This window comes from Rhinolophus sinicus, chromosome 13 (assembly GCF_057876585.1).
Source record: "Rhinolophus sinicus isolate RSI-liver-muscle chromosome 13, RSI-T2T, whole genome shotgun sequence".
Taxonomy (NCBI): domain Eukaryota; kingdom Metazoa; phylum Chordata; class Mammalia; order Chiroptera; family Rhinolophidae; genus Rhinolophus; species Rhinolophus sinicus.
Genome location: NC_142513.1, coordinates 3,309,524 through 3,335,461, shown reverse-complemented (window position 1 = coordinate 3,335,461; position 25,938 = coordinate 3,309,524). Strand labels below are relative to the sequence as shown.

Here is a 25,938-nt window from a genome sequence, read left to right as displayed (position 1 = left end):
GATTAATCCAGAGTGTTTAACTCTTTAAACTCTTAATTATATGGGGCTAAATTTGAAGAATTGAATGCAATGAAAATCTTTAAAGTGAGAGCAATTAAAAAGTTTCATTTATCTAAGGCGATCTTGTTAGGACTTCAGCCCTCGCTGGATTGCGCCGACTTGCTTTTTTTGTTTTTTTCCTGTTGTTACTTGTTTAGTAAGATGTCGAGTCAAAATGTGATATAAATAAGGCACCTAATACATAAAATCAAGCTAGCCAGTCCGTACCTATTTCTAACTAGTTCCCACTGCCTGTTCTCACCCCCATTCTCAAGGCCAAGCCAAACATTCTAAGAAACAAGTTCCCTGTAACCTTCATGAAAAATTTCCCCCCCAAGAGAACTTAAAGATATTTTAGTTTAGGAAAACTTTCCTGCTCTAGAGTCATGACACTTTTTCATCTTTTTGTTTGTTGTATCCAATTAAATGGGTCCATTGGTCACAGTTGGTGTCATTATGCCCCTAATCCAAATTGTCCGTCTAGAGTCTTCAACCAAGGCTAACATTAGGATCCTATTATTTAGGTTTCCGTTTTCAAAGGAACAGTCATGCGCTTAGTTTCTTCTTTATTGTGGCCCCCTTTTAAGGTAGATGGTGACTTTGTTAGTTGACTCCCACACTGGGCTCCTGGGGACTTGGTGAGAAAGGCAAGAATAGCCTTGGGAACTGGGCATTCCTGGGGACCGAGAAGCCTCTCTCATAGATGGGGCCTACCTACCACGGTCGAGAAAGGTCAGCAAAGGTGCCCAAATCCTGTTGCTCTCATGTGGCGAATCATGGCTTTAAGTAAGTAGATGCTTCAACAGCGTCTCAAAGCCAATGGCTCAAGAAATCAGGTCCAAACACATTGGGCAATGTGCCCCCACATTCTGTTTGGATTAGAGCATGTTCTGAATTTTTTTAAAAAAAATTGTTTTAGTCGATAGAAATTAAATAGGGCGATTTTGTATGGCCGTGTAGTTAATTTCTTGATTTCAAGTCCTCTGAAATGAAGGGTTGCTAACTTATGCATTGTGTTTCATGTAGAATGCAAGTTTAGGAGCACTCGTGGTCGAAGTGACTAGCTAGTAACCATGACAAGGGAGAAAAAGCCCTAGGCAATCATATGTTAAGTTTTTAAGAACTTTATGGGAATAGAACCTTCTTACCAAGGATTAACTCGGCCTAGGAAAAGGGTTTTTACAGTGCCTGCTTTCGTCATCTATACAGCGCACGTTTCAAGTCACACGTGCAACCACACTTTCTAATTAAATAAAAGTGCAGAATGTGCTTCAAAGACAGAAAGCACTGTGAAAGTGCTAAGTACTATTATTAAAACGTTACAGCTAAGGTTTCTGCTTCGGTGGAAACCTATTTATTGTTTCCTAGGCTATTAAAATAATATTATAAGTCTATTTCCTCTGGACTCTTACAATGACCCAGACTAAGGAAAAGCCGAGAAGAACACTCTTGTCCAAAAACTGAATTACATCATTAAGTGAAACAATATTTTCAAGATTCCAAGCTGCAGCGAGCCTATTGCTTCTAAAAGCAGACAAGTCATTTTCACTTGAATAGGAACACATCCACCCATAAATAGGAGGCTTACAAGACCACAAAATTCAAACCCTGACGTGTGAATTCATCCATTGTTGTAAAACATGCAGTATTGGAAAGGACTGTTGCTAGGCCGTCCCTCTGTGCAGCATGTGACACCATCTGTTTGACCAGGTTGTATCATTTGGTGACCGAGTGTTTTAGGTTGGGGTGTGTTATTATCCCAACTTGCTGGCTTTGGCATGAAGCAAGTCACCTGAACCAGGAACCTGTGCCCTCCCTGGGCATTTCAAACCTAGGATATTTTGGCCTTTTGCCCTTCTCTGTAGCCTGAAGTTTCTACCACTTCCATCTCTCCCTGAGCCAAAAGAGAGGCCCCTTTCATTGGAAAAGTCTCAAGCCTGGACTGTTCTAAGAATTATGCTAATGCATTGTTTTACTCTTAAAGGATAAACCAGGTACTTAAAATGGTAATGACATAATAAAATAAATTACTAATTCATATGAAAAGGTCACACATGGTGGCCTCCAAATCAGACTTTTTTTTTTGTAAATTAAAACTTTTAAGGCCCAGGTTGGTCAAATGCACGATCATAAACTATAGACAGTGTGAGCTCACCATGCCAATTAAGTAAAATCTCAGCTTTCCTTTTGTGTCAGGTGAAAACAGAAAGCTGAACACACCACAGATGGGCTTGTGTTCCCCAGCTCTTAGTGCCATTGCTTACCTGTAAACCCTTGAGTCCACCTGCTGTCATTTATTTACAAAGTAAGTGCTTTATTTGTCCATCAGTAGTTGGTCATAATAAAATATAGGTGAAACCTAGTTAAAAAAAAAATTTTTTTTTCAAAGATGGCTTGCTAGGTTAGAAGTTGAAATGACTAAAACCTGACCTTGCTTTATACATTTCTAGGACAATAGTCCCAATTGTGCTTTGCCTGGAATATGTGTCAGTATATGACATGGGACAGTTTCCCTCCTTTCAAAGTTTAGGTATGATATTTCTCTAAAAGCAGAGCTGGTAACCCAACTCAGGGATTTCCAAAGGACTCTCAGTTTCATTCCTTGTAGCAACGTGTAGCTACTGGCATAAGTATCAAGGTTGTATTGGTTACTATTTACCTTGTCCCTTTTAAATACCATGTATTTGTGCTTTTGACACATTAGAAGCAGGAAGGAAGATGCTTTTTGAACAAATGGAGCATAACAAAAATTTCTGATCTGTTCTTCCTTCTTATAAGTCTTCACCATTTTTTTTAAAAAAGACAATTGATTAATGAAATTCAACCAAGAAGTTTTTATTTAATATAGGATATAAAACTTGGGCCCTGTCTTCAAGTAGTTTTTAAGCTAAGTGGGTGAAGGATTGTGAATCATGATGTCCTCAAACAGCCACGTCATTGTTGATTGTAAAGCCCTACTGCCGCATGGCTAACCAGCCCATTCAGGTCTATCGGTTCAATATTTTTATCTGCTTTTGTTTATGTGAAAAGCATCAGCCTAACAAAGTTGTGCCTTTGAGTTTTTTTGCAAAAGAAAGTGTATTTTTGTGTGGGAGAGGCCAAAATCCAAAGTGTGACAAAGTCCCGGCTTAGTTTGGTTTGAATGTGGGGGGAGAGCAGGCACAGTCACTTTGAAGCAGAGAAAAGTCAGAGGCCCAAGTTAAGCAGAGTCGCTGCTGCATGTTACGGGGTCTGGCCTGCAGCTTTTGTTTCCTGCTCTGAATTCCAAGTGTTCTGTGGTGACTTTGAATTGTTCTCGTTGTCCATTCAGATCCAGAAGAAAAGAGGCCTTGTGGAATGGCGGTGGTAGTGTACCTGGAGGAGCCAAAAAAAATAATATGTGACATATTCATCTGTCACACCTTTTCTTACTTTGAGTTGAGCAAACCGGCTAAAGAGGGAATTTCAGTAGTGCTGTTGAATGGTTAATAGTGTCTTTCTATTTTCAAAGAAAACTTCAAACTATTCTTGACAATTTGTTCCAAGGCCTCTGGAAGTATCAAACAATCACCCCAGACTCCCAGGTGTGTGAGGTGTGTTTCCATTTACAGGTGAACTTTCTGGTTTCTCCTCTAGACACCCCAAGTTTCACTGACTGTTTAAACGTCAAAGGTTGAAGGTGGGAGAGAGTTCATGATTACTCTGTGCATCTGGGTTTATTGGCAGGTAGGCCTGCCACACACCAAAGGCAGTTGCCATGTCTTAGCCTGATCACCTGGCTACTCTGGCTCACCTGGGCACAAGATAGGCCTTCTGGACTAAACATTTATTGAATGAATGAATGAATGAATTGTACCTAAGCAGACACCAGCGTGGCAGCAAGTGACTCAACCAAGGTCCCAGGCAAAGTGAACAGGCCCAGTGGTCGAGAACTTCTTGGTGTCACTGCTCTTAACCCAATGCTCTCTGCCACGTCCTAGTGTGGGGACAAGAGTGGGGTGGGGACACTTGAGAGTTTTTAAACAATTGCAAATTCTTGTGCAATAAACTACTTTTCCTTCTGTTCCAGGCCCTCCCACACCCACCCTACGGCGCCCAGGCTGGGCCACGGGTGAAACAGGACACCCGGGTCTACCACTTCTCCCGCCTGGGAAGACGCCAGGCGCACCTACTCTGCAGCCACAGCCACCACTGCTTGGCTCTAGTGTCGCCAGCACGAGCACGCTCGCTGTCTGCCGCTTGTTTCTTCTAACAGTGATAGTTTTGCGCTCACATAGCACCTCTCGTCAGATTTGAAACCCTTTCCAGGCTTCGCATTAGTTGGGCTTGCCGACACCTACCTCCACGGGCGTGCGCGGCCGGGAGGGAGGGGTGGGTGGCGGTCCCCGCGTGCGCTAACCGGGAAGCTGGAGGTAAGGAGGCGCACAGCAGGGGTAAGCGCCGCCGTCGCACACTTTGCACGCCGCCCAGGGCTACACCACTCACCGAAAATTGGGAGGCAGGTCTGGGAGGCGGGGTCCGGCGCCCACCACCTTGGGCGCCCCCGCGCCTCCCACTACTGCGCCCCCCGCGTCCCTCACCCACTCCCGCGTCGTCCCCACACCGGCTCACACCCCCAGGGTGCGTGGCGGCCCATTTGGGTGCGTCCTCGGCGGGCTGATTTTTCGGCTTCCCCTTCGGTTTATAGGGGCCGCCGCTGTGGGTCGGTCCTCTGAAGAGGCTGGGGCGTCATCGGGCTGGTTAGGAGCGCTGGTCTTCGGCGGGGACACTCAGTCGCGTCGGCACCGCGGAGCGGGCTGCGTCAGGTGGCTGGCCCTGCGCGGCGCTCGCTGGCTCGCCGGCTCTCTGGCTCCGGGCTGCGGCGCCGCGGCTGGAGCGGACCCCTGTCCCGGCGCGGGGCGGCGGCGGGCGGCCGGCAGGCACTACCTTGCGTGTGAGTGCGCCTCACTCACATGTAAGTCCGGGTGCCCCGTGGCTTCCCGCAAAGTGCGAGTCGCCCGGTGCGGGCAAGCTCCACCGGGACTGGGACGGGACAGGGGCACCCCGGCACAGCCGCCCTGCCCTGCGCCTCCCGGGCACCCCCAAATTCTCTCTTTTCTCTTTTCTCCTCTCCATTGGCGTGCCCAAGAGCCAAGCCAAGGAGCGCCGGAGGGTAACGGCGAACTCGTGCCATCGCGCCTCTGCACTTTTCTTTTTTGAGTTGTTTGACATTTCTCGGTGCTTTTTGGTTTGTTCTCGCCCCTTTTTCGTTTGCTCATCCTTTTTGGCGCTAACTCTTAGGCAGCCAGCCCAGCAGCCCGAAGTCGGGCAGCCGCGCTTCGCGGCCCCAGGGCAGCGCGGCGGCACCGCACCGCAGCGGAGTCCCCCGACACGGGGCGCACGGGGGCCCGTCAGGCCGAGGCCGGGGGCAAGCAGGGCGCCCGGGCGAGGCGGGAGCCGGGCGCCCCGAGGTGGCCGAGCCACTATGCTGAAGATGGCCATGAAGATCAAAGCGCGTGCGGTGGAGAGCGAGAAGAAGACAGCGGCGGCTGCAGCCGAGGTGGCTGCCGAAGCTGCCGCGGCAGCTGCAGCGCTGGCCGGTCCACGGAGGAACGGGGGCTCCGGGGACACCCCCAAGAGCCCCAAGAATCCGGCGCGCGAAGCGCCCCCCGAGAAGTTCCTCACCGAAAAGGAGCAGAGAAAGATGGAGAAGAAGCTGCTGGAGCAGAAGAGAAAGGAGGAGAAGAAGAAGGAGAAGGAGAGGAAGAAGTTGGAGAAGATGCAGAAGAAGAAGAAAAAGAAACGGTCGGGTGCCGGGGAGGAGGCCCACGGCCCCGAGGCCGCCGCCGCTGCCGCTGCCGCCGGCGCCGCCGACGACGAGGGCGCCGCGGGGGGCGCCGACGGGGGCGGCGAGGGCGCCGGCGTCGGGGGCGCGAATAGGGCCTGGGCTGAGTGGGACACGGACTCGGGCGACGAGGACGACGCCTACTACACGGCGCCCCGCGTGGGGGGCGTCGTGTGGCGGCCGGGGCCGCTGAAGGCTGGCGCGCTGAGCGCCCACCTGCCCCTCGTGGTGTTCCTGGTGTTCTCGGTGCGCAGCCCCTCGTGGGTGCTCAACTTCCTGCTGCAGAAGCGCACGGAGCACGGCCGCGGCTGCGGCTTCGTATTCGGGGCGACCTGCTGCTTCCGAGTGTTCCTGGGCTGCGCCTTTTTCTCCTACTTGGGCGGCCGCGCCAAGCGCAGGAGCCGCGGGCGCTCTGGGGCCTCAGGGGCCTTCGGCTCGGGCCACGGCGCCCGGCGCCGGGGGCGCGACGAGAGGCTCATCTAGTCGGCCCCCCGTCCCCGCCCCCGTCCCCGGACGCCACCATCGCTGTGCAGTGTGGACTTTTATTATGTCTTTGTGTGTGTGTGTGGACACATTTTCCTTTTCGGTTGCTCTGTCCTTTGGTTCGTGCTCGCCTCGCTTTTTCCACACTCTCTGTTCTCTGGCTCTCTCTATGTCTCTCTCTTCGAAAATTTTCCGAAGTCCGGGCTCGGGCGAGCGCTCCCTCCCCTTCCGCCCACCCCGGCCCCTCGGCGGCGCCCGCGGGGGGTGGAGCGTTGGCGTCGTGCGAGGGGTCGTCACCGGCTCGGGGCCGCCCCCTCTCCCCCCGCGGCTGGCCGGCTGGGGCCCGAGCCAGGGGGGAGAGGGGGCGGCTCCCCGGCCCGTCCCCGTCCCATCCCCGGCCGGGTGCTGGCGCAGGGACCCCCCCTTCCCGGGCACCCGGGGGGGTGCCTCCCTCCGCCCGCTCCCGCCCTCCTAGCCGCCGCGGCGGCCGCGGCTCCTCATCCCTCCGCCTCCTCCTCCTCCTTCCACCCCCCCCGCCGCCGCCTCCTCCCCCCGCCTCCCCCCGCCCGTCGCGGCGCTTTTGGGTCGGGGCGGCGGGCCCGGGCCGAGGCAATAAGAGCGGCGGCGGCGGCAGCGGCGGCAGCAGCTCCCGCAGCTCCTGCTCTGGTCCGCCTCGGCCCGGAGCGGCCATCAGCCCCCTCGGCTTCGGCTCGAGGGGCGGGGAGCTGCGCGCTCCCCTCGGTCCGACCGACACCACCCTCCCCGCGCGGCCCGCGGCCCGCAGTCCGCCCCGCGCGCTCCTCCCCGAGGAGCCGAGTCCGCGCCCGGCCCGCCCGCCCGGCGCTGCCCCGGCCCTCCCGGCCCGCGTGAGGCCGCCCGCGTCCGGCCCGCCGCCGCCGCAGCCCGGCCGCGCCCCGCGCTCCGCCGCCGCCGCCATGGGCTGCCTCGGAAACAGTAAGACCGAGGACCAGCGAAACGAGGAGAAGGCGCAACGCGAGGCCAACAAAAAGATCGAGAAGCAGCTGCAGAAGGACAAGCAGGTCTACCGGGCCACGCACCGCCTGCTGCTGCTGGGTAAGGGCGGGGCGGGGGGCGCCGGCCCCGGCCCGGCCGCCCTTCGGGGCGCCCCGCAGGCCGCGCGCGCCGAGCCCGCCCCCCGCCCCGGGCGCGCGCTCCCGAGCCCGCAGCCCGCTCGCGGGCTCTTTTTCTGGGGGGCGAGGCCGGAAGGGGGACCCCAGGGCGCAGATTCGGCCGGGCAGGGGCTCCAAATGGGGCGGGGGGCTGTGGCGACGCGGGCACGGGTCCCCTTCCCTGGCCGGCTCTCCCTCCCTCTCTCTCTTTCGCTCTCTCGTCTTCCCCCTCGCTCTTTTTTCTCTCTCTTTCCGCGAGGCCTACACGACGCCAGGGGCTTGGGTGCGTGTTGGGGAGGGGGAGGGGGAGCCCTACAAGGCTCGGAGACTGCGACAAAAAGAGGGTTTCGGGGACAGGAAATGGGGTGGCGGGCAGCGGGAGGGGAACCCGCCTCCGTGGGGTGTGTGATTTGTTGGGAGAGGGAAGGGGAGAAAGAAAGGAGCCAGAAGAGAAGGGGGTGACGCGGGGGGAGCCGCGGTGGCGGAGGGGGCCTCGCCAAGGGGAGGCTTTGGCGGGGGAAGTGGCCGAGGGGGGGGGGCGGGTGACATCAGCCCCTCGGAAGGGATCCGAGTGGTAAAGGTGGTGCAGTGAGGGGGAGGGGGCGCGGGCGAGTCGTGGCGCCGGAGTGGGGGGTGGGGGGAGGAGTGAGCGCGGCGGCCGCTGGGCGCGACTTGGTGCGTTTCGGGCTGGACATACTGTGTGTGCACGAAGCAGACGTGTCCCGGCCGGGCCGGGCGGTGGAAGGAAGGGGAGAATCAAATAAAATAAGACCAAAAAAAAAAAAAATGGAGTTAGTGCGCTAAGTGCCCAGTGAAGCCAAATGACACGTCATTTTTACAGTATGACCTTTTTTTCCCCTTCCAGACATGCAGGCTTTTTGAAAAGCAAAGAAGAGAATTAATTGTAGCAGCTGCTCTCACCCCCCACCCCCCAATAAACCATTAACACACACATTTTCCTGTTACTCGGCCACATTGAGAGTGCTTTGTGAAAAAAGAAAAAAAAAAGACATTCACAAATCAGAACTGGAAAATGACATTTGTCTGTAAATGGCTTCTTGGTCTGGAAATGGCGTGGTTTTTTTTTTTGTGTGTGTGTGTGTGTGTGTGTGTGTGTGTGTGTGTGTGTGTGTGTGTGTCCTTTTCAGCGGGAGGGGGGATTGAGAGCGATTTAAGGAGAAGACTTTTTTTCCAGGTGGAAGGAGATGAAAAGACGTTAATTAGTTGTTTGTCAAGTGACATTTGGTTGTTTGGTTCTGGGTTTTCTCTTTTGATTGCGGTTTTTCCTCTGGCCAAAACGGGGAGGGGGGGCGATTGTAAACTATAAGGAGATGACCTTTCCTCCTTTTTCTTAAAGGTGCTGCTTTGGGAAAAAAATAAAAATAAAACAAAAGAAGCATAAAAGAAATTGTTGAAATGACCAGAAGAATTACAAAAACGTTAATATGGAAGTTTTCCACTTCCTTAGTAATTTGGCTATGTGAGTTAATTTGTGAATTGGCTAATTAAGACCTAGTTTATGGTCACGTTTCAACAAACTGGTTGATTATAAAGAATAAAATGTAAAAGACTGGCTTTTCTTTGTGGTGGTGTTTGGTTTGCTTTTTTTGGACGGGGTCATGTCTTTGTTCTCTTGGGTCCAGATTTATATAAAGCAGAAAATTAAGTGAAAATAAGTCGCTGGTGTTTATGCATTTGCAATTTCAGTAATTAAATAATACATACGTTGGAGTCTTGTGTAAAACTTCTAAAGGTAACATGATGCTATGTGAATAATATGCATATAATTTGATTTCAAAGTGTAAGCCTGGAAAAGTCTAGAATCTCCTAGGAATATTGTCTTGCTTGCTGAATGCTAATTTAAAACCAGTGTGATGCTAATGGTACCTAACACCTTTGTGCGGTGATCACAGTCTCCTCTTAATTTGAGACTGTTACTCTGAACACACCTTGCATCAATCACTATAGGCTAGTCTTCCCCAGGTGTCCTCGGCTATATGGCTACTTTTTATTGCAATTCATTGAGAGCCTCTGGCACAGGTGTCTGCAGCCCAAGCCACTGCAACACATTTTACATGTTTAAATGATCTCACCAAATAATGCGCCCCCCCCCAAGTAATGGTACCCCAAATCCTTTCTTAATCCATCATAATTTAATGACAAATACTGAGTTACAGTACCACAGAAGATCTTGCAGTAATTTTTCAGCCTAATTCCCTAATTTCATAAATGTGGAAACTGAGGCACAGATCTGTTTGTGCCTGTGAAAGATATAACACATCCTAACATTTCTGAAATAAGGAGGTTGGAGATTCTGATTAATATTATGTTTTCATGGAATCTCTTAATAGTGCCTTTAATATTTTAATTTCTGAGAGTTGGGTTCATTAAGATAGTGTTTGCTTTGAAATCAGTGTTTCTGTGGAAACTAATTTTAACTTACAGGTATTGATTACAGCCTTGTGAAAAAGCAAGAGGAGGAGGAATGCTTTGCTCTCTGGGCAGTAAAACAAAACAATAAAATTAAAAGTGAAAAAGAAGGGTAAAAAAACCAAACAGGTTTGTGTGGGAGGAGGGCAAACAGTGGTTCACACAAGGATTATTTGTTGGCGAGAACGTACATTTGCAAATAAATAGCAATCCTCCTCCTAGCTTGGTGGGAATATGTGTGTGTTTATATTTTTACAAATGAAAGGTGATTTAAAATGGAGGCATGTGCGCCTTCTTACTCTTTTAGTTGGGAAGGGCTTGAAATCTTTGAAAACAGTGGTTTCCAGGAATATTTTTCCTTATGATTAAAGTCTTATCCTTTTAACACCTCAATTGTTGCTGCATGTTAATATGATTGTTCTCAAACACTATATTTGATATTAAAATGTGTTTTTTGAGAAGGTGACAGATAATGGGTGGTCTGCCATGTCCCCTCACTCTGCATAACATGGTTGTTGAATCCAGAGAGAATTTATCTTTGGAAAGACACGGTTTGCGGGAAAGGAGGATGGCTAATTGGATAACATGTAATATTGCGGTTGGAGGGGCTGATTTTCCAGTAGCCCAAAGGGAAAGAGACCTGCCCCGAAAGCGGCTGCCTTGTGACAATGTTTAGGAGGGAGGTGCTGCGTCAGTGCTGACCAGGAGGGGACTGCAGTATATTGTTTGTGAATCCTGGGTATTTTAACCATGAAAAATCTGACAAACAATGAATTACGTGTCTCTGTACATTTATGCGGACAATTTACCAGTGAATTCTCAGGTTTTAAGAAGTTCAATTCCCCCCATGACAAAATTGCGTCATTCCTTCTCTTTGCCTCTTCTCCCCCCTCCCCGAATTTTAAAACAACCAAAAGGGGGGGAAACACCTGAAAAACAGCAAAAGCTTTAATTCTTGTTTGTTATTCTGATGGTGAAATACTGCAGGTAGACACAGAGTTGGATATTTCCTTTTCTATGCGTCGAAATGTCAAAGAAAATTGCAAGTCTGTTATTTGGTTTGTTTGTGTGTGTTGCTTCTGTGGCAAACACAGCAGTCCCTCTCGCAGCCCCAAGTGTGTGAGATGCCTCCTTCATAACCTGAGACTTACTTTCATTTTCTAGGTGCTGGAGAATCTGGTAAAAGCACCATTGTGAAGCAGATGAGGATCCTGCATGTAAATGGTTTTAATGGAGAGTAAGTGTCAAAGCTGGGCCAGGGCACAGGGACAGGAGCGCTTTTCATACCAACCTTTAGGAAGTCCAGGTCGCTTTGGGGGGCTGGGCAGCCAGTTTTCACTTAATTTTTTCAGCCTACATACTAGAAAATCCTGGGAAGAGCTCTTTAGGGACTGTCTCCCCACACCCCTCCCTTTAATCTTTGGTGCAGGAACAAATAATAATAGTAATAATAGTAAAGCGCACCAGTCTGGTTAAAAAAAAATAAATAAACTCCCTTCCCCGGGAAAATAGCGCCTGGTGGCCCTGTGACAGGTCTGCTGCAGTGGGTCTCCCACAGGGCTGACGCCAGTGGTGGCCAACCCTTAGTCAAGCGATACTGACCACTGTAGAGAGGCGCCCCCCCCAACCCCCCAGCAGATTTCCATGCAATAAACCAGTGAAGGATGTTTTAAATTATTAGGGAAACATTGTTTCAATAATCTCATACATAAAGCTGGAAGAGACAGCCCTTGTTAATAATTACTCCTCACCCCCCCCTTGGAATTCATATTATGGGCAAATCATTGTTTCCCTTTTTAAAAATCAATAGTCTTGCCTAAAGAAACCAAAAAGGAGACATTTAAGTGATGGAAAGGCTGGGAGTTAGGTACTTCGGACGGGATCAAGGGACATTTTTGCCTTTGAAACGTCCTTCCAGGCATCTTGGTATAGGACATTGTGACGATACCGCAGTGAGAATAAGATTTAAAAAGAGCGTGCATGTGTTAGGGATCTAAAAGAAAAACATGGGTCATGATTGCCATGCAGGACCCAAACGGAGGGGAGCGCTCGTGTAACCCGGGAGTTTACTTTTCTCCCCAGACCCTAGCTATAAGTTTACCAGCCTTTGTTTTCACTGGGGTGAGAGCAGGTAACCTTGCCAGGTTACAGACAGCTGAAGGCACTAGTTCGCAATTACTACTAGCTGCTTAGAATTGCATTCCTTTTCCTAAACCTGGATTCAGTTGAAAATGTATTCCTTAGTTGCATTCCCTGTAGTTTCAAAAGGGGAGACTGAGTCAAGGTGGCATAGTTTAATTCAGTTATGCACCAAAAAAAGTAGTTTAAAACCCCTGTCGCCTACTATGCACTGAGCACTGGGAAAACAATGAATTTTACTACCTTTCAAAGGTAAAAGAACTGCGCTGAAGGCAGCTCTTGATGGAAAATTCTAGAATCTTTTAGATCAAATAATGGGGAAGGTAAGAGAAAAATGACATCATACAAAGGGACGTTTTAGTTTCGACTGCTTTAACCATGAATTCAGAAGGATAGGCTGTTATACCAATTTTATGATTGACTCGATGAGTTATCAGTAAGCACATATGTGCTATTAAACAAGTCACCTTCATTTTTCAGAAACCAATTCTGAAATTCTTAATTGCTTACAGACCTTTCAGTAAAGTTCCGCCACCAGCGATGGCCATCGGTCAATAAACAAAAAGTCTGAAACAGACTTTTAGCTATATGAAATTATCATTTAAAGAAAAATCTTGCATAATTTTTCCCCCTGCAACTTGCTGGGGAGTGCTTCTTCATGAGGCTAGTTAAGCAAAACTAATTTGAACATGTCCCCTCTAGATAAATATTTTGATTGAAACTGGACGTGGCTAGCATTTTTAAAAGGATGCAGCAGCCACTGTTTACCTTAGCTTGAGTCTGATGGAAGATAAGACATCCCTGAAATAATCCACTTCAAGTTTTATTGCTCTACAGGTCACCCTAAGTTTTTTTAATTTTTAGAGAGAGGATTCTCCACCCTCAGTGAGCCCGTCTAATGCAGACGAGGCATTTAAACCAGAGCTTCTCTTTTCTGTTTTCTTTTTAAAAAGAGGAAGGGACATTCCCAGTTTGCCTGCTTTGTAGAGGAAGCCACAGGTAATCTCCAAGGACGTTAAATTTAGCCTGTGAAAGTAACAGGCGGGAATTCTTCATGTGAGTCTAGAAACCTTATTTTTGTCTTGTCCGACGAGCCTCCCTCTTTCTTTTTCCTCACTGCGGTATTGCAACAAAAGCGGTTTCCTTCACCAGGAATTCCCTGTGAAATGGTGACATCTGTCCACAAATGGGTGTGGGGTCTTTTCCTCCTCCCGTAAATGTGTGCTTTCCTTAGTGCCAGGCTGAGCTATTCAACTTGCCTTCACTATCCGCAGACTGCCGTGCCGATGACGTTTGTAGAGAAACTTGGAATTCTAATCTGACTTTCAGAAATAGAGGTCAAATTCGGGTTTTCCTAACGCAAAGCTAACTCTCTTCCTTACATTGAGTGCCAGAAAAAAACCAAAAAAGTGCCATTAACACTGGTTGAGCTAATAAGCTAATTAATTCCAAAACCATAGAAAGCCTAGGCATGCTGCCCCCTCCCTTCCCACCTCCAAGGAGGAATTCTTACCATTTGTGAAGATGGGGTTTTGAGAGGGTTTTTTTTTTTTTTTTTTTTTTGCCAGGGTGGGGGGGTTGTTGGTTTGTTTTTCACAATCCAAGCACAGTTTTAATTGATAACAATTGATGGGGAATCGTTATTTATAAATACAAACATTTTACAGTTTCCCAGCTGCAGGAAGGGAGGTCATTATTACACCAGGAAAGACATGGGCAAAAGCCGCCCGTGTCCATGTGTTCAGATAAACACTGAGGACTGGGACCTGGGAGCATGGGGAGCCTGAGGTGGTGCCTCAGAAGAGACAGGTGATATCCTCAGGAGAACTGTGAGCTACAGCAGGTCTTAAGCTCCCCTAATGCATGTACATTTAGTGAAAGCACAAGAAAATAATTATCAGTCCCTCCTGTCCCCGACCAGAGTCTCCTGAGGGCTCAGCTAACGCTGTAGCCAAGGTGTGGAATTCTTCCCTCCAAGGCCCGCAGTCCCAGGAGACACAGTCCAAGTTAGCCAGAAAGGCGACCTAAGAATTGAGGGATGGCGGCTGATTGTTAAGGAATGGAGAAAGGCTGGGTGGGGATTTGGTGAAATCGCGGTGCCTTGCAGATTAGGTGAGCTGTCAATCTCTCTTTAAAAGGGGCGGCGAAGAGGACCCGCAAGCTGCCAGGAGCAACAGCGATGGGTAGGCACATTCAAACCAGAAAAACTTCTTAACAAACAAACATGAAGATCATATTGGGAAACCGAGGGCAGAAAAGAGTCATTTAAGGGCCATCATCCATCTTGGCATACGTTTGCAAGTGACACATAAACAATTTCATAACATTTCACAGCAAGTAAAGTGCAAAACAATTTTTGGGGGGCCATCTTAAAGTCTAATTAGATCCAGCTGGGGGAAAGTTACAGATTTCAGCGTTAGATGGTCAGTTTAGGATTTTAAGAATTGATGTTTTTCCATATGGTTTCTCTCCCATCCAGTCCCCAGCCCAGCTCCCACCCCCCACCCCCCCATTTGAATCTGCTACTTGTTTTTAAAATTACTAAATTCCATCCACCCAGTGGTTGGTCTGATTTTTAAATTTCAGACCTCCTTGGGGAAAAAAGTTTCTATTCCTCTCTTAAAATATGTGGTGCACACCTTCCTTAATTTGGGGGAGAAAACATGCTCGGCACCCTGCCGGAAGTCATTAAGAATGATCTCAAAAAGCCTCTTGGTCTTTTAAAAGTTCTCAAATTAATTTTAATCCAAGGCACTTTGTGTTAGCTAGTGGGTAGGAAATTAACGATGGCATCCATCTTTTTTTCCCATTCATTACCAATTTTTTTTCCACTTCCTGCATCCCCACTCCCCACCGCGCACGCATGCATGCCAGGTAACCCACTCCAGCGCTGCTTGCATATCCATGCAGTCATTGGGCGGCTGTTTCTCATGAGACCATGCAGGGCCATCGATCTAGCCTAGGGCATCTCGAAGAAATGGCTTCTGTGGCCGGGGAGGGGAGGGGCAAAGGATTTTGGGGTCGGGGACAAAGTAACTGACACATGTTTGTTCGTCTGTTTTTTTTAGAATATGTTATCCCTAGATGATGGCTACAGTTTCTCCTCTTCCCGGCTCTGTCCTATCATACTTTGCATGCTGGAATTGCCCTATCTTAGGAACTTCTAATAAGAATACTATTCTGTTGTGGGGGAGGGGAAATGGGGCCCTACCACCAAACCTAAAGATTAAAAAAAAAAAAAAAAAAAATTAAAAAAACCAAAAAACAGAAAACCACCAAAAATAACACCCCCCCAAAAAAAGTGAAATCCTTAACTGGTAAAAATGTAGTGTAACAACAATAAAAAATAGGCATCTATGTAGTAAGTGACTAATTGTCAGTTTACTGTACCAAAAGTTGGCATTTGAGAAGTAATGACAAGTCCTTATTGAACAACCTACTGTGTGCTAGATGCTGTGCTAGACCCTTGAACCCTACTAACACCTGCCTGCACTTATATCTGTGACTGTCTGCAAGTAAATATAAGTATTAACATGCGTGATAAATAAAACTTCTCTGCATGTCCCCAGCAGTCCCTGTATCTTGCGTCTGTCTTCTGTCTTTCTTCTTTTGTCTGTCTTTCCCCACAAAAGCAAAGATAAGGTACAGAACTGGATGAAACTTAGTACAACACAGCCTCCCCTTCCACTTAGCTGAAGGGGGGGAGGCTTATGATTTGAACCCAGCGCCTCCGCTTTACACATAGAGGGGTGGGGGAGGAGGGGAGCTACAATACCCTGAAAGTACTTCCAGCCCCTGCCCCAGTTCTTCACAGTCCATCAGGATTCTAGAATTTGATACATATTTTGGCTTTAGAGATATCTGAGGAACTGCCTCTGAATTTCACAGTCAACGTTCAATTCATTAAGCGATAGTAAAAATGATGATAAACCTGCCAGTCCCCAGTATAATATCTCCATCTACATAGTAATTGCTTCAATGGCAGAATTTTATGTCTTAGTATTACACACCCGAATTAGATTTTAGATTTCTTTTTTAGTTGGTTTTATACTTGATATACTCCCACACCCATTCACATAACATAGATGAACACTGAACACATTCTCAGAATATCCGTATTTAAGACTGGAACTTTTCCAATTACCATACTACTACTTAGACCGAAAAATCAAGCTGAATGAAAAAAACCACCTCGTTTCTGGAAATAGTTTTCTCTGGCGGTACGTACTTTTAGGTATTTGATACCCAGAAATAGCTAATCTTAACTATTGTGGGACCTTAAAACCAGAGGTTACTGGCTCCCTTTACCATGGAAATGGAGCCTGTTTGTAATGACTAGGAATGGATTTGTCCTATGGGGTCTTAGGTGAATTTGAATCCTTATGTGATATTAGGGGCACTCGTACCCGTCCTTTTAAACTCCTAACATATGAATAATTAATCTGAGACTATAGCTTCAAGTCTGGCTGGTCCTGATTTCAGAAAGGGCCCCTTGTACACACAAAGGGGTCAGGGAGTTGCCATGAGAGTCCGGGGGCCAGAGTCAGACCGCGGAGCGGGGCATGGGTTCCACACCCCTGGTTTGCACCAGGCCTCTGACCAATCATGTCTGCTCAAGTTCCCCTCACCCAGGCAGCACTTGGATTTAAATAGCCAGGAGGGGGGTTCCTGGTATCATCTGTCATCCCCCACCCCGAAACCTACACACCCCACGCTGATGAGAAAGAACAGCACCACCAAACTAGCTGCTTATTCTGATAGCATAGTCTCCAGGGCCAATTTAACCAGAAGAGGGTTGATCCTGGAAAAAGGATGAAGTGAGATCATTCAGCAAATGAGGGCCCACCCCTCAAATAAATGTGCAAATATCTTGAAAGAAGAAAATGCTCAGGGAATATTAGCTATTATAATTTGAAACAGGAAAGGCCAGGTTCTTGGGGGGGGGGAGGAGCCCTGTTGGCAGGGAGCACACCCCCCCCCCGCCCCCCCATCCCTGCTAACCACTCTGGCAGGCTGTAACTGCTGTTAACCCCTTTCGCATTTCTGCTACATTCATGTTCTGTCGTTCTACTCCTGGGGGATTATGGCCTCCATCCCATGACTCTTGGTAAATCAACCAAGTGAATGCTTCCAAAACTGGGAATCTCAAGAGATTCTTTTAGAAATTACACACAGTAAGAGAAAGATAAACTGTCCCTTCTCCTGCCTCTGTGATTCAGACTTTCTTCTCTCAGCCTCAGTTTCCTCCTCTTGAGGTTGATAGCCATGTCCCAGAGCCTAATACACAGGTGTGTGTGGGTTGGTATCTTACCCCCCACTCAAACACCAAGATGCAAGGTGGGGCAATAGACGTGGTAAGATTTATACCCAAGCTAGGGGGTCCTTTCTTACCCCCTGTGAACATATGCTCAAGGATGCTCCGTGGCTGAGTTCTAACGAACACAGTTCGTGAAAGACACAGCGTGTCACGTGATGTAATGGGGTACAAACATTCCATCGGGGACCCTAGAAGCCAAAGGGTGTGGCCTTTACCAGTGGCTGAGTGTGGATCATTGCACAGAGACCATCCTGGAATGTGTGCAAGTTAAAAGGAAAATTTTAAAGTTGACACAACCTCTAACCTCTAGTTAAAGAGGTGGGGACACCCCTTTCACCCCTCAACACAAAAGCCCCAGACCATAAAAACTTCCGCGGCCAGAATCTTATTCCTATTCACGCGGAAGGATCAATGTGTACTAACGACATTAACTTGAACCTTCCATCACTGCTGTTGGGTGCAGTGAGAGACACATTGACTCGGTAAACAAGTCAATACTCAGGGCCACAAAGCCCTGAATCTAATTGCCACCAGCACCTGCATTCAGTCCACTAATCCAGTGACCTAGGAACCCCCTAGGGGAACCAGGGGGCTTCCTGCCAAGCCACAGCGACATCACACCAAACAGATGCTGACACTCAGGAAACCTTGGTGTGTGGTGGGGGCTTCAAGCAAGGGGGCCCCATCTGAAATAGTGACAGGGTCCAACTTCTGGTACAGTAACCGTGATCACTATTGGATGCCGGTTTGCCAATTGGCCCCAATCTGGTGTGGCCCCGGGGGGCAGAATTGGGGAGTAGTCATTTGAAACCACCTTTATTCGGGAACCTCCAATCTCTGCACCGATCTGAGCCCACTACTTCAAGAACAGAATACTATGCTTTTAGTTGGGATCTCTTGACTAAAGCGACACTGTTGGCCAACGTGATGCAATATGATGTTTTCTTTTTAATCCCACTGTAGTGAGAAGGCCACCAAAGTGCAGGACATCAAAAACAACCTGAAAGAGGCCATTGAAGTACGTGCCTGCTTCTTTCTCTCACCCCCTAGTAGCTGCCCTTTCAAATCGTGCTGCCCTCTGACCGCTCGCTCGCTCCTTTGCAGACAATCGTGGCTGCCATGAGTAACCTGGTGCCCCCGGTGGAGCTGGCCAACCCCGAGAACCAGTTCAGAGTGGATTACATCCTGAGCGTGATGAACGTGCCCGACTTTGACTTCCCTCCCGTAAGCCCCGCCCTGGCATTGTGTTCTCGCCCTAGCCCCTCCCCGGTGCCACAGACAGCTGTCTGTCACACAGGAACCCCAGGGACACCTGTGTCCAAGCCACACTTCCGGCAAAACACATTTCAGTGATCGTGATTCTGAGGAAAAAGCTAATTCCATAAGGATCCTTGATGTTAGAAAAACAACTACAGCTCATTAGGGCATGGCTCAAGTCGGGTGAGCCCCAATTCTGTCTCTCTCTCCCCCATGCCCCACCCCACCCCCGTAAATCTGGGCTGACCCGTCCCCACAAGTAAATGTCACACTTTAATGCTACACATCTCACTTGATTAGATTGTCAGTGTTTATGAGGGTCATGAGTTGTGGCACCCATAGTTTTTCCTTCATACACATATGACAGCGGTGTGTTCGGTGTGGTGCAAGTGTTAATTGGTGACTGAAAGTCCCCTAAGATCCCGAGGGATGCAGGAGTGAAGGGCCAGCTCTCAGGTTTTCTAAATGGAAGCCGTTCTCATGTTAAACATTTTACCACTTAACCTGTACTGAGGTTTTTCTAGAATCAGTCCTTGCCTGGGGGCAAGTGAAAAGAATTCTTTTCTCATTATTTAAAACAAGAAAAGACTTTCACCTAAATCATAACTCAGGAAGTTTCTTCTGTGCGTCCTGGTTGGCGTGCATGACACTGTTTACAAAGATTTGTCCGCTCCATAAAAACTGTTTTTAGGGAACGCAAAAAAGCTCGTAATCAAGCATATACGTTTTGACCCCTTTGTGGGGAAAGAATAGTTTATGAGAGGAACGGGAAACAGGTTGGGAAGATGTGCGAGTTTATACAGCCCAGAAGGAAAAGACTTGTCTACAGTTAAAACAATGAGTTATTGTTGCCTTTTTTCAGGCTTCCATGGGAATTTGTGTATTTTAAATGGGTTTGGCTGCCGGCTTACACTAGCGGAAAGGCAGTATTAATAAGTATGGTTAGGTACATTTTTTAAAATAGCCTTTGTTTGGAAAAAATTCAAGCAGTAAACATGATGTACGTAATGCAATGCACAGGCTTTTTCATGAACTAGGATTCTATATTTCTGATAGAAAAATAGCAGCCTGTTAAAAATGAATCAAGACCACACCTTTTATTATTTCTACTGACATCTGAACTTGATGTTCTACCTAATTTGAATCCTTTTCCTGCTGAATTCACATTGTGGGGAAACCTTTCCTTGTAAGGGCAGGTTGCCCCCACTTAACTAAAATGTTTTCATGTCCCAGTGAAATGTGAACTGTAACCGACTGTAATTTACAACAGCTCGGAGCTTATTGGCTCCTTCCTTTCTTCCTATTCCATCCCTTCCCGAAAGGACAGGTGCTGACCAGGCCAGCAATTCCCAATCATACTATTCGTTTGGTAAAATTCATTTTCCTTGAAGGAAAATTGAACCCCAGCACATCTTACGAAGGTTCTTCCTGTGCTTTAATCCCCTAATTTGGCGCGCCCCTGGGAAGCAGCTGTTGGTCACACGCATGGAGACCTGTGGTCTCACAGTCCTCAGGACTGACCCTGACTGGGGTGCAGGCTCCTATCTTTCAACAGTCTTCCCTGTGTCCATCTTCAGGAATTCTACGAGCACGCCAAGGCTCTGTGGGAGGATGAAGGCGTCCGCGCCTGCTATGAGCGCTCCAACGAGTACCAGCTGATTGACTGCGCCCAGTAGTAAGTAACCTTTCCACAGGCACACGACCCTCAAGACTGGAGGGCGGTAGGACTGGAGGGGGGTAGGCGCCACTTCCAACCCTGCTTTTAAAGTCACTTGCAAATGAGTTCTTTTCATAGCAGCCAGCCAGTTTATTCCCACCTGCAGTTAGAAAGTTCTCATCCGATTCATTTGTTTTTCAAAGCCCTTAATTGCACTTTTTAGTGCAGTGACGTTATTTTATATAAACAATTAATGCCTGTTAGAGCAAAATGATGATTACTTGCAGTAGAGTGACGTTCGTCATGCATTAGCATGAATTAATTAATTGAATTGACCCCTAAGCATTTAGGGAGATAGGTCAGCTCTCATACTTTGGATAATGTAAAAATATTTTATTTTATTGCTGTAATTTAAAACATCACAAAAATGTGCCTCCTCCCTCCTTGGTAGCTGATGATTGCTTTGCCATTTCTGCTGTCAGGTAAGTGACTGCAGTAGCCACCAGGGGCCTACATTACTAGACTCTGTTTATCTAGAGCTGGGTTTTGGGTTGAATTCTTTTTTAGCTTAATTTATTCATTTACATTGGGCCTTAATTCAAGGGTGTTTCCCGCCACGGTGTCCTCCCATTTCTAGTGGAAGTGAGAACATCTGGGGAGTTGCCTTTTCAGTAGTTCACGACCTCCCTCACTCTGTACATGACAGCAAATACATGTACGATGGCAAGGGCCAGAACAGTGCGATGGTGCTGACGTCACAGAAATGTACTGTGTGATCTCGGCTGCTCCGAAGTCAGTCTCTTCTGTGACTTGGGGATGAGGGGGCAACAGTTCTTTGTGATGTAAGCAGTCGAAACGCAAATGATTTTGCTCTAGAAAATATTAGGTAACTGGGACCAAGGTACCAGGCTGGCTCGCAAAAAGTTAAAATTGCCTTACTCAGGAGCCCCGAGCCTCAGGGACAAATTGTGAAAAGCAATGGAGAAAATCGGAAGGAGGAAGAGGTTAACAGCAAGTTCCCTGGGATCCTAGGGACCCCGCCCCCCCGCCCAAATCACACAGGCTGGCATTAGGGTCTGTGGAGCCCAGCAGTCAGTTTATTCTTCCTGGCCCTTCCTGTCTTCCCATAGGAAGTGCATTTGGTTGTTATTGATTGTCATGTATGTGGCTACTTCATAGTGTTTAGTAGACAAGCTTGTGTCTTTTCAGCAGGGACAGAAAAACAGTCTCATCTTGCCCAGTCCCTGCGACCCCCACCCCCACCCCTTCAACAAAGTCCCTGATTTTCTCAAAAGTTTAAACTAAAAGCTGGAAGTGCTAATTATAGTAATGCAAAACAAATGGAAATCCTGGAATTGTTTGCGTTTTGTGTTTTGGATCCAAGTCAGAAGTCGAGGTACAAGATCAGGAGGGTTCTGAGTGCTCCCCGAGGGGGGAGGGCGAAAGTTTCATTAAGAGTAGTTAGGCCAGGTTGTTGGTTTTGTTTTTTTTTTGTTTTTTTAAATCTGCCACTGTATATAAAAGCTTTTTTTTTCTTAAATGCAACATTAAATCACTCCTACAACTTTATCTGCAAATGGCAACATTTGCACAGTTTATGCAAAGTTTTAAGGAAACTCAGAAAAAGCGAGCAGTGTAGCTTAGAACTTAACTTGTAAAGCGCCTTCCCTGGCCCGAGCATTCCAACCGCCCTGCATTGGCACGCACCAGTGTGTTTCTGGTCTGAGTGCCTTTATGTTAAAGTTGAGATACTGGTACCTTGCCCATTTCTCAAGCTGCCTATTTTTATTTGTTGAGCTGGGGTTTGGCTGGCCCTTTTCCAGATGTCTCTCTCACAAGATTTGGTGCTGATCTATTTATAGAACTGTGGTTCTGTTACCATGGCAACATGCTGGAGGCCAGGGCGGCTGGGGAGCTATTTCTGGACTGGTGCTGTAATGTAAGACTGATTGGGCAAGTTAGTATATCCTCTAAGCCAGACTAACTCTAAACTGGTAAAAAGGAAGGAGGGAAAAAACTTACAGAATTTCTTTAAATAGACTTTTCTCCCTTTGGGATTTTCTGATTAGCCCACTTTAAGACAATTCCAACCCCCCCCCCCCCCAAAAAAAAAAAAAAGCTGGCTTTAACGTTACTTTTCCATATTAATTAAATTAATCCAATCTTTCAAAAGTCATTTTCCTAACGGTGTGTCTAGTCGAGCAACACAAGCAAAATACTTTTTGCATCAGGAAAAGGCATGGCTGTGGAGAGGGAGATGGAAAACAGTGCTTTCTTGAGAGGCGTTTCTGTTACTAGTGAGAGTCTGAGACCCCAGCCTCCCCCGTTTGTGCCCCCTGCCACGTAAGGACCAACAACCTGGATGGCCCTGAGCTTCTTTCAAAACTACAGGGTTCGTATCTGGAGTGTTTCACTTCATGGACCAAATGGAACGGAAGGGAACTTTGTGCTTGTTTCCTGTGCAGTGTGGTTAGGGCAGAAAGGGCCCCTTTGTGTCACCCTCTTTTGTTCTCTTTAATGAGTGACATTCTTAAAAGGTAGAAGGAAGGAATACCCATTCTGAGTAACTCAAACAATGCCATTTTCATTAGTCCCTTGGGGGAAAACATCCTTCCTTGGAAGCGTGCCGTTTTACTTTAAAACAACACTGACTGACATGAAGTGTACACTTTTCAAACTGCCTTCCATTTTAGTCATAACCAAACACTTGAAAATTTCTGTAGTCAATCGTTACCAAGTGGCACAGAACCGAATGGGCATGATTGCATACCCTCTGCTGGCTGATTTGCCCAGAACCAACCTTTTCAAATTAAAGCAAGACCAGAGCCCCTCCCATGCCCTGTGATATACCTGCAGGCCTCAGGCCCAGGTTCTGAAATTCTGTTTGCTCTAACCTTTCTAAGGCATAAGCTTTGAGTCCGAAATGTAACTGACACAAGCAAAACTCGCATTGACTGAACCGTGGGACGGTCATTTCCATTTTGCTTGACTTGGTAGAGAGGCGGGAATGGCGGCTAAGTTGGCGTAAGCTCTCCTCACCCCCGTGTGTCTTTCTTTCCCTCCCAGCTTCCTGGACAAGATCGATGTCATCAAGCAGGCTGACTATGTGCCCAGCGACCAGGTACGTGGAGGTTCTCGCAGTCGGGGTGCCCTCCGAGCCCTCTCTCCCACCTCGTCAAGCTGTGTGCTGCAGATTGGTGGCTTTTCCTATTTCAGTTGGTTTGGCTGAGACCCGCTGACTTAGATTTTGTTACAGGACCTGCTTCGCTGCCGCGTCCTGACCTCTGGAATCTTTGAGACCAAGTTCCAGGTGGACAAAGTCAACTTCCAGTAAGTGAAGGGGCCTCTGTGAATGCACCGAGGTGATCGTGGTTTCTTGCCGCTGGCAGGTAGAGGGTAGGCCAGTGTTCACCCTGGGCAGTGACCATGTGTCCTTTCTCCCGCAGCATGTTTGACGTGGGTGGCCAGCGTGATGAGCGCCGCAAATGGATCCAATGCTTCAATGGTACGGAAGCCACAGCTTCTCCCCCTTTAAGGTCGTTTTGCCTTTTTAATTGTGAAGGGTTGCTTTTGTCCTAACCCGCATTGCCTTTGCTTTCTGTGCTGAAGATGTGACTGCCATCATCTTCGTGGTGGCCAGCAGCAGCTACAACATGGTCATCCGGGAGGACAACCAGACCAACCGCCTGCAGGAGGCTCTGAACCTCTTCAAGAGCATCTGGAACAACAGGTGGGTGTGGGGACCCTGGGGTCCCGCCAGCCTGATGAGCTCTCCCGCCCCAAGTTTGCCCCATTAGGAAGTGGAGTCGGGTCAGCATGGGCCCCTACAGAAAAAAGGCTTTCTTCTCCTGAGCCTTACCCCTGCGTCCCTCTGTGTCGTTAGATGGCTACGCACCATCTCTGTGATTCTGTTCCTCAACAAGCAAGACCTGCTCGCTGAGAAAGTCCTTGCTGGGAAATCGAAAATTGAGGACTACTTTCCAGAATTTGCTCGCTACACTACTCCCGAGGATGGTATGTGGACCTTCTGCCATGGGTGGGCGCACATTCAGCTCATCCGTTTTATAGTGGTGTCTGTGTTGAAAATACCCGTTCTTGAAGGTTCATTTAGGGAAAACTCGCCAAGTAGAAAGATCTGTGGGGAAAGCAAGCAAATCTTATTAACACCTTTGCATATGGAGAAACCCACCAGGTTCAGGGCCTCCAGTGCCATAGCACTCTAGCTCTGCCCTGTCCTTTTAATTTCCTGGCCTAACGAAAAACTTACCTTCTTCCTAGCTACTCCTGAGCCCGGAGAGGACCCACGCGTGACCCGGGCCAAGTACTTCATCCGCGATGAGTTTCTGGTGAGTATAGACTGTCTTTAGGTCTCTCTTTGATTGTTCTCTGTCTCTTGGGGATGTAACTCTTAATTCTACACGTGGGGATAAAACGATCCAGTTCTTCAGTTTTGTTTCACTGGTAGCCAGTACGAATTTTAGCTTTTGGGCCCCTTGGTTTTGTTTCAACATAACACCAGTAGCTGGTCAAGGGTCCTTGGTAGCTGTCCCCATCAACCGTGGGGAGGTGGGGGAGGGATCCTTGGAAAGGTGGCACTGACGTGTTTCTGTCTGCCTGCACCACAGAGAATCAGCACTGCCAGTGGAGATGGGCGCCACTACTGCTACCCCCACTTCACCTGCGCTGTGGACACCGAGAACATTCGCCGTGTGTTCAACGACTGCCGTGACATCATCCAGCGCATGCATCTCCGCCAGTACGAGCTGCTGTAAGAAGGGAACGCCCAAATTTAACTGAAGCCTTAAGCACGATTCATTAAGAGTGAGCCGTAATTGTGCACGCCGTTGATCACCCACCATAGGGCATGGTTAACAAAGCAACCTTTCCTTCCCCCTTGAGTGATTTTGCGAAACCCCCCGTTCCCTTCAGCTTGCTTAAGTATTCCAAATTTAGAAAGCTTAAGGCGGCCTACAGAAAAGAAAAAGAAAAAAAGGCCACAAAAGTTCCCTCTCTCTTTAAGTCAGTAAAATAACAGCAGCAAACAGAAATAAATGAAATAAATATTGTCTTGTGCAGCATTAAAAAAAATCAAAATAAAAATTAAATGTGAGCAAAAGATGCGACTCCTGTGTGTTACTTGCGGTTCCGGCAAGCACCTGCTCTACCCACTTGCGGCCTGGTGGTGTCGGCCTCCATCGAGGGAGGCCCCAGGGGACAAGGCCCCAAGGCTAGAAGTGGGTGAAACTCGCACCATTTTCTTGACCTAATCTCTGGGTTTCTGAAAAGCATTTGCAGACAATACAGAAAGGCCACACGTTCTTTCTCCCCCATGGACAACCACTGGGCCCTTCGAACAACTCGGACACTCGACCTTCACTGCTCTGCAAAACTGCCAGCTGACACCCTGGGGTGTTTGTTTACCCCAACTCCCCAAAATAGGTGGTAGGTGTGTGGTTCTGTGTCCAGCTGTAAGGTGTGGACTCAGTTATGTGGGGGACATTTAAGAATGTAGGGTTTAAAATCAGAACGCAGTAACGTTACTCGAGAAATAGGGTACAATATACATGTATCAAATCACACTACACTTTATCTTAGTTTTGTCAATTACACCTCATTAAAGCTTGGGGGAGGGGATGGAACAAAAGCTACGAAATGGAAATGTTGAAACAACTGGGTAGCCATT

At 48.1% G+C, this 25,938-nt stretch overlaps 1 protein-coding gene and 1 long non-coding RNA gene across 15 annotated transcripts in view; one reads left to right on the top strand and one right to left on the bottom strand.

Moving 5' to 3' along the window:
- Positions 1-25,371, top strand: part of GNAS (GNAS complex locus) — a 65,555-nt gene extending 40,184 nt beyond the window's left edge. For 2 of the 14 annotated variants that reach the window (XM_074317867.2, XM_088789054.1), the window contains exons 2-13: positions 11,050-11,122; positions 14,163-14,207; positions 18,305-18,359; positions 18,446-18,565; positions 20,176-20,273; positions 23,322-23,376; positions 23,512-23,585; positions 23,702-23,760; positions 23,865-23,985; positions 24,139-24,269; positions 24,534-24,601; positions 24,881-25,371. In XM_074317867.2, coding sequence (XP_074173968.1) covers positions 11,050-11,122; positions 14,163-14,207; positions 18,305-18,359; positions 18,446-18,565; positions 20,176-20,273; positions 23,322-23,376; positions 23,512-23,585; positions 23,702-23,760; positions 23,865-23,985; positions 24,139-24,269; positions 24,534-24,601; positions 24,881-25,027 — 1,046 coding nt within the window. In that variant the 3' untranslated portion in view covers positions 25,028-25,371. Of the gene's footprint in view, positions 1-4,911; positions 4,973-6,896; positions 7,400-7,493; positions 7,739-11,049; positions 11,123-14,162; positions 14,208-18,301; positions 18,360-18,445; positions 18,566-20,175; positions 20,274-23,321; positions 23,377-23,511; positions 23,586-23,701; positions 23,761-23,864; positions 23,986-24,138; positions 24,270-24,533; positions 24,602-24,880 lie in introns of those variants that run through there. The other 12 variants (XM_088789057.1, XM_074317859.2, XM_074317860.2 and 9 more) reach the window with 12 other exon arrangements.
- Positions 2,854-4,180, bottom strand: LOC148756005 (uncharacterized). The gene is made up of 2 exons (XR_016018141.1): positions 3,875-4,180; positions 2,854-3,393 (listed from the first exon to the last, which is right to left on the bottom strand). It is a non-coding gene; the product is annotated as an uncharacterized LOC148756005 (long non-coding RNA).
- Positions 25,372-25,938: the final 567 nt, after the last annotated feature.